Consider the following 15,040-nt stretch of genomic DNA (forward strand, 5'->3'; position numbering starts at 1 on the left):
CTGACATTGGGCAATGGCTGAGGCTGTGGTTTCTCTTTTGTGCTGTTACAGAAACTCTGTCCAAAGACAGCAGAAATACAGGTGAAATTGTGAGCCCGCCGTCCCCGGACCGTCCCATGCATTCTCAGACGCCTGGTTCCAGCTACTGTCCACTAGTCCCAAAGGCTCCCAGGATCAGGACGCCAAGCTACCCGTCGGCACAGAGGTCTCCCGGTTCTAGGCCTTTGCCTTCTGCAGGTATTGCAAGTGCTGCTGACTTCAATTTCTATTAAACTTTAGAGGACTTTGCCTTTTTTTTGCTTTCTTTGGAGGCTTCGTCCTCCATGTGAGGATTAGTTTTCTCTGCGTAGAGAAAACTCTGAAAATGGCAGTAGATAGATGGGAACAACGCTTAGGGGAATCGAGAGCAGAAAATGCCCCTGTGAGGAGATGCACAATGGAAACAGAAACGAACCTGGAATGGCAAGGAAAGGAAGACTTGGGCACAGTTTTAGCCATAATGTGGAAGAAAAGTGCCAAAAGTTGGCAGTCAGTTCTCCAAGTTTGTGTCTTCCTAGAGAGAATCACAAGTGCAGTAGTTTGAGTCACCTACTCCTTCTGCAGAAGTCCTGTTCTGTTGCAAACTTTTGCAAAAGTTGTTCTAATTGCTTGTGTTTGTAAAGGAATTACATATGGATATATTTATGTATGTGTGGATTGTGAATGATTGGGATCCCTTGACGGTCTTTCTTGCCTTATTTCTCCTCAGGGAGTCCTACCCCCGTGACCCATGAAATAGTGACAGTAGGAGACCCCTTGCTGTCCTCTGGGCTGAGGAGCATCGGTTCTCGGAGACACAGCACCTCTTCTTTGTCACAGCAGCAGTCCAAACTCCGGATGATTTCACCCCCAAGGGCTGGCACCACTTATTCCAAACACAGCGTGTCTTCAGTTGCAGGCACGGGGTCCTCCTCAGAACACGAACTGAGCGTCAAGGGCCCTGAGCGCTTTGTGGGATCGGTGAGTTCGGGCGCCCCAAGTGCTCCGCTTCAAAGCTGCGCTAGCAGCGGCGCGAGCTCCCAGAAGGCACCGGCTACAGGTGGAAGTAAAACTTACCAGCTGGATGCACCTCAGTGCCCAGAAGCAAAGCAGCCTAGTGCTTCCGATCCCACGGCCAAAGGAACGCCGGGCAGGGCAGAGAAGATGAAAATGCTGCCCTCTAAAGACCCAGATGGTTCAGCTCATGGTTTTTCTTCGGGAGGAAGTTCCAAAGCGTCCGCCCAAGCACACAGCTCGGCAAGCACAGAACTGAGCGTTAAAATAGGAACCTTTCAAGAATCTTCAGGCTCTTTTCCTTCCAAAGAAGCAGTGCCCTTTGCGTCTTTGCACCAGAGGGGCCCAAGGAAGGAGAGAGACCAGCACGCGGAGCCTGCGCAACTGGAGAAAACGGCTTTGGCTGAGGAGCTGGAAGCCAAGAGCCTCAAGTCTGCAGGGGCGAACAGCAGATCTCCGGCAGGGAGCGAGCAGGCCCTTCCCACCTCCCGCGACAGGCGGCAGAAGGGGAAAAAGTTAATGAAAGACGCCAGTTTTAAAGAGAAACATTCCTTGAAGTCCCTTACGGATTCCGGTCAAGCAGTAGGCAGCGATGAAGGGAACTCGAAGGCGGAATTTGGCAGCCCGGCTCTCGCGCCTGAGCAGGTCGCTCAGAGGCTGTGTAACAGCGTTGCTGCAGAGAAAGCAGGGGAGAAGTCCCCGCCGGCGCAAGGCTCCTCGAAAGGTGCCGTGCCACAGGCCGAGGCGGCCTCGAAGGAGCCGCCGGCGCCCAGGAAGCGCACTGTTAAAGTCACCCTGACGCCTCTCAAGATGGAGAGTGAGAGCCAGTCCAAGAATGCGCAACAGGAAGGCGATGCCGAACCTCAGCCTGCAGGGGCAGAAACGGCCCCTCTGACGGAGCCCTCCTCGGCCTCGGAGAACCCAGAAGGAGGCCCTGCAGTGGAGGGGAGTCCCAGCGACACCCCGGCGCAGGAATCCCAAACCAACACGTATGAGAACTTACCTGTCCAAGACAACAGCTTACTGCTGCAGGACGGGGCCAAGGCTCCCGAGGAAGGCTCCTACAAGCGGAGGTACCCGCGGCGAAGCGCCCGGGCCAGGTCCAACATGTTCTTTGGCCTGACTCCTCTGTACGGCGTGAGGTCTTACGGCGAGGAGGACATCCCGTTCTACAGCAACTCCACCGGGAAGAAGCGAGGGAAGCGCTCTGCCGAAGGGCAGGTGGATGGTGCCGACGACTTGAGCACCTCGGATGAGGATGACTTGTACTACTACAACTTCACTAGGACGGTGGTTTCCTCGACCTCAGAGGAGAGGCTTGCACCCCACAACTTGTTCAGGGAAGAAGAGCAGTGCGACCTGCCCAAAATCTCCCAGCTAGACGGGGTCGACGATGGGACTGAAAGCGATACCAGTGTCACGGCAACGAGCAGAAAAGTGAACCAAGTGAGTAAAAGGAGCGGCAAAGAAAATGGGACGGAGAACTTGAAGCTAGATCGAACGGAAGAGGCCGCAGAGAAAGTGCAGGTGACCAAGAGCGCCGCTGTGCACAAGGCGGACCCCAAGATCGACAACTGCCATCCCGTGAGCAGGGTGAAAGCGCAGGGCCAGGACTCGCTGGAAGCCCAGCTGAGCTCGCTGGACGCGGGCCGCAGGGCCCATGCCAGCACGCCCTCCGAGAAGAACCTACTGGACACGTTCAACACGGAGCTGCTGAAGTCCGACTCGGACAACAACAACAGCGACGACTGCGGGAATATCCTCCCTTCGGACATCATGGACTTTGTGCTCAAGAATACGCCCTCCATGCAGGCCTTAGGAGAAAGTCCGGAGTCGTCTTCCTCGGAGCTCCTGACGCTCGGGGAAGGCCTAGGTCTTGACAGCAACCGCGGCAAGGACATGGGCTTGTTTGAGGTGTTCTCGCAGCAGCTGCCCACGACCGAACCGGTGGACAGCAGCGTCTCCTCCTCCATCTCGGCGGAGGAGCAGTTCGAGCTGCCCTTGGAGCTGCCTTCGGATCTCTCGGTGCTGACCACGCGCAGCCCCACGGTGCCTAGCCAGAATCACAGCAGGCTCGCCGTCATTTCTGAGGCTTCGCTCTCCTCCTCGGGGGAGAGGTCGCTGCTCGCCTTGCCTTCCACGGAGCCCGCGGAGAAGAGGGTTACGGTCACGGAGAAGGCCGCCTCCGCCGACGGGGATGCGGCGCTCCTAAGTCCCAGAGTGGACCCCAGCCCCGAGGGCCACATGACTCCGGATCACTTCATCCAAGGCCACATGGACGCCGAGCACATAGGCAGCCCCGCGTGCGGCCCCGTCGAGCAGGGCCACGGCAGCAACCAGGATCTGACGCGGAGCAGCGGCACACCGGCCCTCCAGGTGCCCGTGTCGCCCACCGTGCCCCTGCCGAGCCAGAAGTACGTGGCGAATTCCAGCGAGAGCCCCGGGCCCTCTCAGATTTCTAACGCCGCGGTGCAGACCACGCCGCCGCATCTCAAGCCGGCCGCCGAGAAGCTCCTGGTGGTCAATCAGAACATGCAGCCGCTCTACGTGCTGCAGACGCTCCCCAACGGCGTCACTCAGAAGATACAGCTGACGCCTTCCGTGAGCTCCGCGCAGAGCGTCATGGAGAGCGGCGCCTCCGTGCTGGGGCCCATGGGCAGCGGCCTTACGCTCACCGCGGGCCTCAATCCGAGCTTGCCCTCGTCTCAGTCGCTCTTCCCTCCCGCGAGCAAAGGCTTGCTGCCCATGGCCCATCACCAGCACCTGCATCCCTTCCCCGGCACCTCGCAGAGCGCCTTCCCGCCCAGCATGGGCAGCCCCTCGCCCGGCCTCCTTATCGGCGTGCAGCCCCCCGCCGATCCGCAGCTGCTCGTGTCCGAAGGCGGCCAGAGGGCAGAGCTGGGCGCCGCCGCTCCTGCGGCCAGCGCGCCGCTCGCCAAGAAGCGGCCAATATCCCGCCTGCAGTCGCGGAAGAACAAGAAGCTGGCTCCCTCCGGAACCCCTTCTGCGATAGCGCCTCCCGACATGGTCTCCAACATGACTTTAATTAATTTCGCCCCTTCCCAAATTTCCAACCACCCCCTGGATTTGGGAAGCATCGCCAATTCCACGTCGCATCGCACCGTCCCCAACATCATCAAAAGGTCCAAGTCCGGCGTCATGTACTTCGAGCAGACGTCTCTGCTGCCGCAGGGCGGGCCGGCGGCCGGTGTCGTGGGGCCCGACGCGGGCCACCTCCCCGCGGGACCCGCTTCGGGACTGGCCTCCGGCTCCTCGGTCCTCAACGTGGTGTCCATGCAGGCCACGGCCGCCCCCACGAGCGGCGGCTCCGTGCCCGGGCACGTGCTGGGGCAGAGCTCCGTGACGTTGACCAGCCCGGGCCTGCTGGGGGACCTCGGCTCCATCAGCAACCTCTTGATCAAGGCCAGCCAGCAGAGCCTCGGCCTGCCGGAGCAGCACATGGCTCTGCCGCCGGCCTCGGGGATGTTCCCGCAGCTGGGCACGTCGCAAACGCCCTCGACGGCGGCGATGACGGCCGCCTCCAGCATCTGCGTCCTGCCCTCGGCACAGGGCATGGGCATGGCGGTGGCGCAGAGCTCTGCCGACGCGGAGGGCTCGTACCAGCTTCAGCACATGACACAGCTCTTGGGCGGCAAGGGCGGCGTCGCCTCCTCGCCGCTCGAGCTCGGCGCCGCCCCGGCCGCGCAGCTCCCGAGCTTCCCGCCGCTCGTGGACGTGCCCGGCGCCGCGGGCCTCGAGCAGGGCAAGGCGGCCTCCTCCGTGCTGCACGGCAGCTCCGCGTCGCCCGCGGGCTCCCCGTCCTCGGGCCAGCAGTCCGCGAGCAGCTCCGCGCTCGCGCCCGCCAAAGCCAAGCCCAAAGTGAAGCGCGTGCCGCCCTCCGCGGACAAGGGCAACGGGAAGAAGCACAAGGCTTCACACCTGTGGAGCGCTGCCTGCGAGGCGCCCGCTCCTGACCGGGGGGCCCCGGCTGCTTCCCAGCTCCCCGCTGCAGGGTAAGAGAAGGGCTGGCTTTGCTCGTCCCCGCTGCGCTTTTGTAAGCACGGGAGAGCCTTGCGCGAGTGTTCGTGGCAGCCCAGGCGCGCTCCTCTCGCGGGAAGGGATTCTTTTGCAGTCTGAGGTGGAAATGGCACTTCACTTGAGGCAGAGGAGGAGCTGTTGGTCTGCATTTCGCACGCCCAGACGACAGTTTTGTTAACATGCCAAGCTGTCGCTGCTGTCGCGCCGCTAACGAGCGTGCGCTTCAGCAAAGGCGTTGCAGCTCTGAGGTTCAGTCCTACCTCTGCCACAGAACTCTCCAGCATGGTTGCGGGCACTAAAAAGATAATATTGTCCATCCTTGGGGAACATACAACATGTTAGTGGTAACGATTGTTTGGTTCCATATCATCTTTATCATTCCTCCTTTGTCATCTTACTGTCTTGCAATAAGTGCAATTTTTTTTTTAAGTAGCTGTTCCCAAACTCTTTGTCTAGCTTAGCGTTTTTAATAGTTCTTTTGTGTTGCTGATCCACGCCTGTCTGTCCTGCTCTGTACGTGCTTTCTTACAGCTGTCAGCACAGCACCATGCATCTTTTGACCCCAAGCTCTCTGCTAGTGGGGGCTCCAAGATGGGTCTCTTCCCCGGCTTTGTGCTACTCCTTTCCCTGCAACTTCACTGCCCTGAATCAGATCTAACACTGAGGCTTGATCCTCTTTCCCTTGTCCTAAGAACGTTGGTGATTATTTCCATAGCTCACGCTTGAGTTGCTGGCGGCGTCTCCCCATGCACCCGTCGTTTACCGGTGTCGTGTATGGCACGGATTGCTCGGCACAAGCCTTGCCTGCTGCTAAATCTCTTTCTGTTCTAGGGCCGCTGCTACCAAGGCGGATGCCCAGGAGGCGGCAGGCGCGGAGCAGCCACCACAGCCGCAGCGTGGGCAGTCGGCAGGGTAAGCGTTGGGCACCGTCCCTGGCACTTTGTGCCGAATGGAGCTCCCTACCTCGAGAAGTACGGGCCGGGTGGGACGAGCCTTGCTCGGCTCGTGGAAAACCTCCTGGGAGCTTTCGCTCCAGAATGAGCTGTCCTGTTTAGTTGCAGTCTAGAGCCTTTTTAAACTGAGATATGATGCTGATAGGGGGGAAGAGTTTGTGTGCTGGGAACAAAACACAATAGTCACATGGTTTTGGCTCTTGATATGTTAGTGTATGTTTTAGTACTGAGTAGGACTTTGCAAAGAGCAGGTCACAGACTAAGATACAATAAACCACTGCCTCATGGTTGCCGCCAAAAAAAAAAAAAAAAAAAAAAAAAAAGTGCCAGTGACTAGAATTCTTTTTGTTTGCAAACTTTCTTAGCAAATAAGGCCTTCCTGTACATTTACAGGTAATATATTTACAGGTTTTACTGTGATGCTGTGGACAGAGAAGCTACGGCTTAGCTTGCACAGAATAGACTTCCGAGAGAGCAAAGTTGTTCACTCTGCAACTCTGCAGTGCAGTTCTTTGGCACCCGCTGAAATCACACTCCAGACAGCTCTTAGGAGAATAGATGTGTGCAATGCTATATTAGAAGTTAAATTTGAAACTTTCCAAATCTGTTTGGCATTCTTATCATTAAGGAAAGAGAAATGCGTGCCTGCATCCGGCTTAGTCATAGAAAACTGGGAATGAGGCAAGTTGTTAAATATTTGTCTTCATTTTCTTTCCCTCCAAAGGCACATGGCTGTCCTCCCGGAGTCTCAATCAGCACAAAGCTTGGCAAATGAGCAGGAAAATGCAGGTACGTCACGCTCCGGAAAGCACCGAGTCTTGGGGCTCTCGCACTGAGATGTGAAGAACACATCGGAGCTCTGTTTTTTTCTAATTTTTATTTTTTCTCTTGTCTTGTGCTCTCGGAGAAAGTCTCAGAGCTCATAATCTATTTTGTTGCCCTTGCTTTGAAGGGAGGGATGTGTTGTTCACTATTAATGCAAGTTGCACCCAGGGTTGCGTCAATTTTTAGGCTGTGGAAATTTCCACACAAAGTACATATTACTGCTAAAACTGCTTGCGAGAACTCCAGGGTACTTGTTAGGCATCTCAAATCAAATTGGAAGGTGCATACACATTCTTCACCACGCAGTGGCACTTGTGTACAATTAGGGTGGCGTGGCTGCTTCTCACTTGTAAATAGTGCTAATCCTGCTCTTCTTCATTATTGCAAATTGCCATTTGTGCATTTTGGAGATATAGGTGCATCTGCAGAGACTTTGTTCTCTAAGTTATAGGTGCAGGTCAGAAGCTAATGTGCTGTGCAGCTTTGATGTTAACGAGTTTCTCCTTTCCATGAGGAAGTGAGTGTTGGTGAATGCGTATGAGAATACTTTTTGTGAATGTGGAGGGCTCTTTCATAAGCACTGCTGTACGGAGGCCATGGATCCCTGCTGTTGCACTGTGAAGAAGCAGGGTGTTGGGGTAGATCTTCTAAAGCAGTGTAGAATTCTCAAACGGTCGTGAAATTAAAATTTGAGCTTGGTAGTGTCGTCTTAGAAAGGGTCACATACCAGTGAAAAGGCAAGTGGAGCAACCCTTGGAAAAACTTTGTTCTCCCAAGGATCTTCATGCTGGCTTCTTTCTGTTTCCAGGCTCAAAAGCTCCCGAGGAAGAGGAGAGCACTTTCAGCTCCCCTCTTATGTTTTGGCTTCAGCAAGAACAAAGGAGGAAGGAGTGTCTTGGTGAGAAGAAACCAAAGAAAGGTTTGGTTTTTGAGATCTCGAGTGATGACGGCTTTCAGATTTGTGCAGAAAGTATTGAAGGTGAGAACCCTGCGTTTTTGCTGGCCTTGGCTTTGGCTTTCCTTGCCACAAGTCAAGTAACAACTTTTGAGGGTTTGTGGCCTGTTTTTATATAGCTTCAGAGCAGATTTTTTTTATTATTCTCTTGACACACAGCTCTATAACGATTCTAGTTGCTCACAGGGTGCAGGTTGTATTTCACATACGTGTTAGTGCATGCGTATATATTTATATATGTCCATATTTATCTGCAGAGATCTATGTACATGTGTGCATGCATGCAGGCACACACGTGTAAATTAAAACAATACCTTTGGATTACACAGACATAAACATCTAGCATATGTGTACACACACACACACACACACACACTCACACACGTTTGATCCGAAGGTTTTACTTTCTAGGCCTCAAAAGGGATGGAGACTTCACGCTGTCTAAACACCCTATTTCATTGCAAAGTCACGTGCCACACGTGCACCTAACAGTCTAGTGATTGTAGGTTGCTTCTCTAGAAGCCTGAAAAGATGCGGTGAGAAGAGCAACTTAGCAAGAAGCACGTGCTTTGTGAATCCTCAGCACTGAAGGCTCGCATGCTCCTTGGTTCATCTTTGTGCTCTCTTTGTGTAACTCCAGATGCCTGGAAGTCCCTGACTGACAAGGTGCAGGAGGCCCGTTCCAACGCTCGCCTGAAGCAGCTCTCTTTCGCAGGTAATGCCCAGCACCAAGGGCAAACGCGCCCGCAAGCGAGACGCCTTGCGGAGGCTTCGCTGGCCGGGAGCTTCCGTTCACTTGCTCACTGATGCATGGAGGCTCCTTCCTCCCGATGCAGTGGTTTAAAATCCTAACGTGGAGCTCGTTAGCTAATGCAGCTGCAAGATGTGCGAGGCGCAGGCGAGCACGGGAGCTGGGTTTAACAGGCTGCTGAATCCTTCTGGTCCCTGTCTAGCCCGTTGCGTGTTGCTGTGTTATTGCTGTGACCCGTTTCTTGTTCCAGGTGTGAACGGTTTGAGGATGCTGGGCATTATCCACGACACTGTCGTGTTTCTGGTTGAGCAACTTTACGGAGCAAAGCACTGCCACAACTACAAGTTCCGGTTTCATAAGCCAGAGGAGGCCAACGAACCCCCTCTGAATCCCCACGGCTCTGCAAGGGCTGAAGTCCACCTGAGGCAAGTGTGAGCTCTGCCTGTGTTAGCTTTAGCAGCCCGCTCGCTTGATGCGGTCGATGGCAGGGCAGAAAGAACAAGGCCTTACGGACCTCGTGTTGTTTGTGAAAGATACCTGCCCCTAATTTTCCTGTGTCAAGCACTGATATTGCCCCTGCAGAATCTGCATGTCGTGCTGTGCCTCTGTCGTTGCCTGCTGGCCTTCACAGAGCTTTCCCAGTTGGTGGTTTCACTGGCAGTTCTCGGAAATGACTGTGTATCACCAGGCACATGCTGGGCTTTGGGAGAGGACGCACTGGAAAAGCTGTAACGCAACGAGAGTGGCGGTTGGCACCGGTTATTTCCAGGCCCTGAAACAAACTTAATGTGCTCTTTTTTGAACTACAGGAAGTCTGCATTCGATATGTTTAACTTCTTAGCTTCTAAACACCGACAGCCGCCAGAATATAACCCAAACGACGAGGAAGAGGAGGAGGTACAACTGAAATCAGCCAGGTGCGCAGCAGGTTTTAAGAGTTCAGAAGGCAGAAAGTACGTGGGGCTGAAGAAGTCTGATTTCATAGCGTTAGCTCTCTGCTGCATGCCGGGCAGATACCAAGCAGTAGGAAATAGAGGGTAGACCCCACCGTAGCAAGGAGCCTAGCGACAACTGAAAGTGAGCTGTCGGACCAGTTGTTTTTTGACTTCCCAGCCATCCCCAGCTGCTCCTGTAAGACGTTATGATCAGAACTGGGGAAAGTGACCGATCAGGAATCTAGAGGAAGGGGCGCTGGTTGGCAGGCAGGACTTTGTCTCAGACAGGAGGTCTGGAAACAGCTGTACATGTGTTTTTTTTTAAAAAAAAAAAAGTCACTGCACCAAGAGGAGCTGGGCTGTGTTCTCCGTGGGCATATGGCAGCAGCGTCACAGTGCCTGAAGGTGGCACTCATATTGGAAGATATCCCAGCTATAGGTGTCCGGGCTCCCAAATAGCGGCGCTGGCTCACTAGCATCTCTTGGTTCTAGGAGAGCCACGAGCATGGACCTGCCCATGCCCATGCGATTCCGGCACTTGAAGAAGACCTCCAAGGAGGCGGTCGGTGTGTACAGGTAGGGTTCTGCTCCGCTGCTTCCACTCGGGCGCCCTGCCTCCAGGGCACGAGCTGGGAGCCGCCCGTGGGCATCCCTGCCGCGCTGAGCGCGGGACAAGGGCCAAGCCTCTCGCCCCCTCTGCTGCTTCTCGGCTCTGCTCTCGTCTGCGTGCTCGAAAGCCAGTTCTCAGCACAGAGAGAGTCTTGTTGGCATTAGCGCTGTGATATGGAAGTGTAGTGAAGTTGCGCTAGTCCCTGTAGTGAAATTGGGTGTGCTCAGTGCAGTTTGTAACCTGAAATTGCCAAGATTCGCTTGTACTGTTTGAGGACTTCTCTTCCCTTGCTGCCTCTCTAGGTCTCCCATCCACGGCCGGGGTCTCTTCTGCAAAAGGAACATCGATGCGGGCGAGATGGTGATTGAATATTCGGGCAACGTCATTCGCTCCATCCTCACTGACAAACGGGAGAAGTACTACGACAGCAAGGTGAGCTCCCAGCTTTCCTAGGAGCTCTTCGGAAGCCTAAGAACCCCTTTCCTCCCTTTGGTCCCGCAAGGAAGCAGCAGGGGATGCAGCAGGGAGAGGCCCCAGTCGCAGAGGGGACTGTGGGGTGACCGGATCTGGGTAGTGCTGGCAAAAACGTGTGCAGAGCTGTTGAGTCCTGGAATTGAGCATCACTTGCATCTCGAGGGTACCAAAGAGGCAGGTGATCCCTGGAGTCTCAAGGGACAGAGAGGCCTTTGCACATTAACCCCTGCTGTGTGCCGTGTCTTGCCGATGAGCCCGGCACGTGTGAGCTCGTGGCACCGGTGGGTGCAGCGAAGCTCCGAGGTGGCCGAGGAGGCTGCCGAGCCCCGTGACGCCAACGTGCGGCCCCACGCCGCGGCCCTGCTCGCCTGCCGCAGCCCTAGGCCGCGCGCGCGGGGCCCAGCCGGGTCTCACGTGGCTGCGTTTCTGTCGCCCGCACACAGGGAATCGGCTGCTACATGTTCCGCATTGACGACTCCGAGGTGGTGGATGCCACCATGCACGGGAACGCAGCCCGCTTCATCAACCACTCGTGCGAGCCCAACTGCTACTCGCGGGTCATCAACATCGACGGGCAGAAGCACATCGTCATCTTCGCCATGCGCAAAATCTACCGCGGGGAGGAGCTCACCTACGACTACAAGTTCCCCATCGAGGACGCCAGCAACAAGCTGCCCTGCAACTGCGGCGCCAAGAAGTGCAGGAAGTTTTTAAACTAGAACTGGGGCGAGCTGCGAGCGAGCCCCGCGGGGCCCGGGGCGAACCAAAGCGTAGAGGGAATCCCTGCTCCGTGCCGGGGGCACGGACGGAGGCAAGAGTGGAGACTGGCGGGGCTCGGGGACCGAGCTGGCGGCCCCGTGTCTCTGGGAGAGTCCACATCTTCATGTCTCGCATGCGCACACTTACCCTTGGGAAAGACACGGGCGACTGGAGAAGATCCTCACGTTAGTTATGTTTTTGCCGTTCTCATTTCTGCCCTGGCAGCGCTGATCGTTTCTCAGAGCAGGAGAGGGGAGGGAGGAGAGCGGCAGGCGCCGGGCTTGGCCCCCGGGCCCGTGTGCCGCGCGGCTCCGTGGGGAGCTCGTGGAGAGCACACCGCAGGGCCCGTGTCCCCGAGCCGCGTGCGCCTCCGCGCTTCCTTGAGCGTCTCCAAACACTACTGGTGACCGGGCGGCCCGCAGTGCGCCCTGCCCCGGCCTCCGCGGTGTCGGCGTCTCGGGAAGAGCAACGGGAAGGGCACAGCGGGCGGCCCGGCCCACGAGCAACCCGAGGAGAAGGCGGTAGCGTCTCACGGTGGCATTCCTGGCGCTCGTGGCAGGGAAGGGGCTCGTGTTGAGCCACTGCGGAGCTGTGGTGCGCTCGGAGCAGCAGCCTCGCGTCAGCAGCTGCCCGGCCGTGCGGAGGGAGCTTTCCCCCGTGCTTGTTGTCAGAGGCTGCCCTGGCTTGGCCCCAGGAGCCGCTCGGGGGGCGGCTGCGCCCGCGGGGCCGGTGCTGGGGCTGGGGGTCCTTGGCGCGGGGGCTGCAGCGGCGCCCGGCGAGCTCCGCAGCGCGGGAGCAGCGGGGGCTCCGCGCGAGGAGCCCAGCGCAGCCGCGGCAGCAGCGTGGCGTGAACGGGAACCGTTCCCTCGGGATCCCCCTCGGCGCCCGCGCGGCGGCCTCGCGGGAGGCCCGGGAAGAGGCCCGGAGCGGAGCCCCGTCCCGGGCAGCGCCCATAGCGCCGCTCCCGCCCCCCCGGGAGGAAGAGAAGCGAGAAGCCCCACGCCTGACAAACTGAGACATTGGGTTTTGCTCTGTTCTGTTTACAGTTTAGTATTTAAGGTTTTATAAATGTAAATATATTTTGTATATTTTTCTATGAGAAGCACTTCATAGGGAAAAGCACTTATGATGAGGCTTTTTAAACAGTGGTGTTATCCTAATTTAAAAGAATCTGTTTTTAATATTTTTTTTTATTTTCATAGGACGGTTATAGGAAATACCTGGCTGGACACAGTCTGATCCTTTCTCCAGAGAGAGGGAGACACTTTTTGTTGTTGTTGTTGTTGTTGTTGTTATTTTTTTTTTTATTTTTATCGTTGTTATAATTATTCTTGTTCTGCCTTGGTGACTTCAGTAACTGCTTGGGGGAGGTTGGGCTGGACCTCGGGCGCTCGCGGGGCGCCGGGGCCGCCCCATGCACTGAGGGGCCGGCGGGGACGCGCGGGGCGGCGGCGGCAGCAGTGGCGGCGGCGGCGGCGGCCGCGCGGCCCGCGCCATGAATGTACATTGTACAGGGACTGACACGGATCATGCTATCTGAAAGTGCTACACGTGGAACCTTAGGGCGTTTGTTTTTATTTGTACAAAGCAGGTGTTTTTGTCAAGGAAAAAAGCGGGTCATTGCAAAGGGCTGGGTATCTTTCTGTTTCTCGTCGTGTTCTGTCCCTCCTTTCATTTCCAAGCAATACCGGGTTCTTCAGCAAGACGGTCGTTGTGCAGAAGCAATCATGCCATTCGAGTCCACGCTACCGGTCCACACGCGACACCCTCGCAAGGTCTCTTTTTCTTTTGTAACTATAAATACGATATATATAGGAACTAATATAGTAATGCACCGTGTAATGAAGCCTAGTTCAGTATCGGTCCATGGCTTTTGATTCTCTTAACACTATAGATAAGGATTGTGTTGCAGTTGCTAAGGGGCCGGAGGGCCGGGGCGGCGCAGGGCAGGCCGCGCAGCGGGCGCTCGCGGGCGCTCGCCCGCCCTGCGCCGCCCCAGCGCCTCCCGGCCCCGCTCTTACCGGTCAGTCCTTGTCCCCCGCGGGTTTCCCCTTCCCTCCCTCTCCTTGCGGTTATGAATGTTGGGGTACCACCTGCATACGGGGAAAATGTGCTCTGTGCTTTCCTGGTATCTTCGGAACAAGGTACTGTAGCTTCGTCTCTCAACCAAGAACTATACTTGTGGTGTTTCTTTTATTGAGCTTAACAGTCTTTAGTAAGTACAGGTAGGTGAATAATTGTTTCAAAAACTGAGAAAAAAAAAAAAAAAAAAAAAAGCTCTGCAAAAGCAAGGTTATGTTCTAGAAATACACTTCTTGGCAACTTATCATGTATAACGACTCTTTTCTTTCCTTCTTGTGTTCTTCCAAGCTTTGGGTTTTTTTCTATTAAAAATAAAAAAGAAAAGAAAAAAAGACAAAAAAGGCAAAAAGAAAAAAAGAGGAAACGCGTCTAAAGTCCATCAGTGTTAACTCCCTGGCACAGGGAAGAAGGAAATACTTTAATAGTTAAAAAAAAAAAAATGCTGAAAGCTCTGCAAAAGACTGAATGTAAAAATAAAAAGTGTACATAGTTGTAAAAACGAAAAAACAACAAAAAACAAAGGAGTTTTTAAACATGTTTATTTTCTATGCACTTTTTTTTATTTAAGTGATAGTTTAATTAATAAACATGTCAAGTTTATTGCTGCAGAGGGTGCCTTTGGCTTCATTGGCGGGCGGGAGGCGGTGGCGTGGGTGCCCTCCCCGCGGTCCCCTGGGCCGGGCCCCTCGCGCCGCTGGCCCGGGACGCCCGCGGGTGAACATTAACCGGCCGCGGAGCGTACGGCGCCATGGCCACGGCGAACGACAGGGCCGTCCTGCAGAGCATCTTCCAGCCCAGCAGCCCCTTCGGGGACGTCGTGGGGCTGGACGAGGAGGACGAGGAGCTGCCGCAGGAAGGTGAGGGGCGCGCGGGGGGCGCGGGGCGGCAGGGTCCCGTGTGGCGCCGACGCTGCGTGCGCCGCAGAGGAGCCCTTCGCGCCGGCGCTGCTGGAGCAGGCGCGCGACCTGGAGCTGCAGGGCGTCGCGGCGGCCGAGGCGGGCGACGTGAGCGCCGCGCTGCAGCGCTTCAGCGAGGCCATCCGCCTTCTGCCCGAGCGCGCCTCCGCCTACAACAACCGCGCGCAGGCCCTGCGCCTCCGCGGCGACGTGCCAGGTGAGCGCGGGGCAGCCCCGCGGCGCTGCTGCTGCTGCTGGTGGTGGTGGTGACACTGGCGGTGGTGTTGGCGGCTGCAGCTCGCGCTCCCGCCACGCAGGCGCCCTGCGCGACCTGGACACCGCCATCCGCCTGGGCCGCGGGCGCGGGCGCGCCGCCTGCCAGAGCCTGGTGCAGCGCGGGCTCATCCGGCGGCTGCAGGCGCGCGACGACGACGCCCGGCGCGACTTCGCGCAGGCCGCGCGCCTCGGCAGCGCCTTCGCGCGCCGCCAGCTCGTGCTGCTCAACCCCTACGCCGCGCTCTGCAACCAGATGCTGGGCCAGATGCTGGGGCGCCTGCGCAACCCCGCGGACGCCGCCGCGAGCCCCTGAGCGGCCCGGGGCGCCGCTGCGGCCGCGCTGCTGTCGCGGCCGCTGCTCTGCCAATAAAGCTGCCTGCCCGCACCGAGGCGCCCTGTGTCACCCGCGGCGCGCGCGTCCGCAATGGCGCGGGAGGCGGCCCCGGTTCCGCTG

General features: G+C 56.7%; 2 protein-coding genes across 3 annotated transcripts in view; both read left to right on the top strand.

The window, feature by feature from the left end:
- Positions 1 to 11,373, top strand: part of KMT2A (lysine methyltransferase 2A) — a 33,275-nt gene extending 21,902 nt beyond the window's left edge. Inside the window, exons 27-39 of the mRNA XM_026040303.1 lie at positions 52 to 237; positions 749 to 3,123; positions 3,178 to 5,045; positions 5,092 to 5,113; positions 5,918 to 5,982; positions 6,748 to 6,812; positions 7,657 to 7,827; positions 8,444 to 8,518; positions 8,805 to 8,983; positions 9,368 to 9,471; positions 9,982 to 10,065; positions 10,402 to 10,531; positions 11,017 to 11,373. Coding sequence (XP_025896088.1) covers positions 52 to 237; positions 749 to 3,123; positions 3,178 to 5,045; positions 5,092 to 5,113; positions 5,918 to 5,982; positions 6,748 to 6,812; positions 7,657 to 7,827; positions 8,444 to 8,518; positions 8,805 to 8,983; positions 9,368 to 9,471; positions 9,982 to 10,065; positions 10,402 to 10,531; positions 11,017 to 11,292 — 5,600 coding nt within the window. The 3' untranslated portion in view covers positions 11,293 to 11,373. The remainder of the gene's footprint in view (positions 1 to 51; positions 238 to 748; positions 3,124 to 3,177; positions 5,046 to 5,091; positions 5,114 to 5,917; positions 5,983 to 6,747; positions 6,813 to 7,656; positions 7,828 to 8,443; positions 8,519 to 8,804; positions 8,984 to 9,367; positions 9,472 to 9,981; positions 10,066 to 10,401; positions 10,532 to 11,016) is intronic.
- Positions 11,374 to 14,134: 2,761 nt separating this feature from the next.
- On the top strand, positions 14,135 to 14,915 carry TTC36 (tetratricopeptide repeat domain 36). Of its 2 annotated transcripts, none has more exons than XM_026040327.1 (3): positions 14,135 to 14,282; positions 14,344 to 14,527; positions 14,628 to 14,915. In XM_026040327.1, exons 1-3 carry the CDS (start codon positions 14,163 to 14,165, stop codon positions 14,897 to 14,899), a joined length of 576 nt encoding a protein of 191 aa, XP_025896112.1. In that variant the 5' UTR covers positions 14,135 to 14,162; the 3' UTR covers positions 14,900 to 14,915. The 2 variants fall into 2 exon arrangements, with proteins under 2 accessions (XP_025896112.1, XP_025896111.1); XM_026040326.1 differs by having other exon boundaries at positions 14,135 to 14,271; positions 14,339 to 14,527.
- The last annotated feature ends 125 nt before the right edge of the window (positions 14,916 to 15,040 follow it).

The sequence above is a fragment of the Nothoprocta perdicaria genome, unplaced genomic scaffold, assembly GCF_003342845.1.
Source record: "Nothoprocta perdicaria isolate Ctin4 unplaced genomic scaffold, notPer1 scaffold_252, whole genome shotgun sequence".
Taxonomy (NCBI): domain Eukaryota; kingdom Metazoa; phylum Chordata; class Aves; order Tinamiformes; family Tinamidae; genus Nothoprocta; species Nothoprocta perdicaria.

Coding starts and splice junctions, on each gene's coding strand:
- TTC36 (XM_026040327.1), top strand. CDS start 14,163: ATGGCCACGGCGAACGACAGGGCCGTCCTGCAGAGCATCTTCCAGCCC. Junction 14,283..14,343: donor CGCAGGAAGGTGAGGGGCGC/GCGGGGGGCGCG, acceptor GCCGCAGAGGAG/CCCTTCGCGCCGGCGCTGCT. Junction 14,528..14,627: donor CCTCCGCGGCGACGTGCCAG/GTGAGCGCGGGG, acceptor CCCGCCACGCAG/GCGCCCTGCGCGACCTGGAC.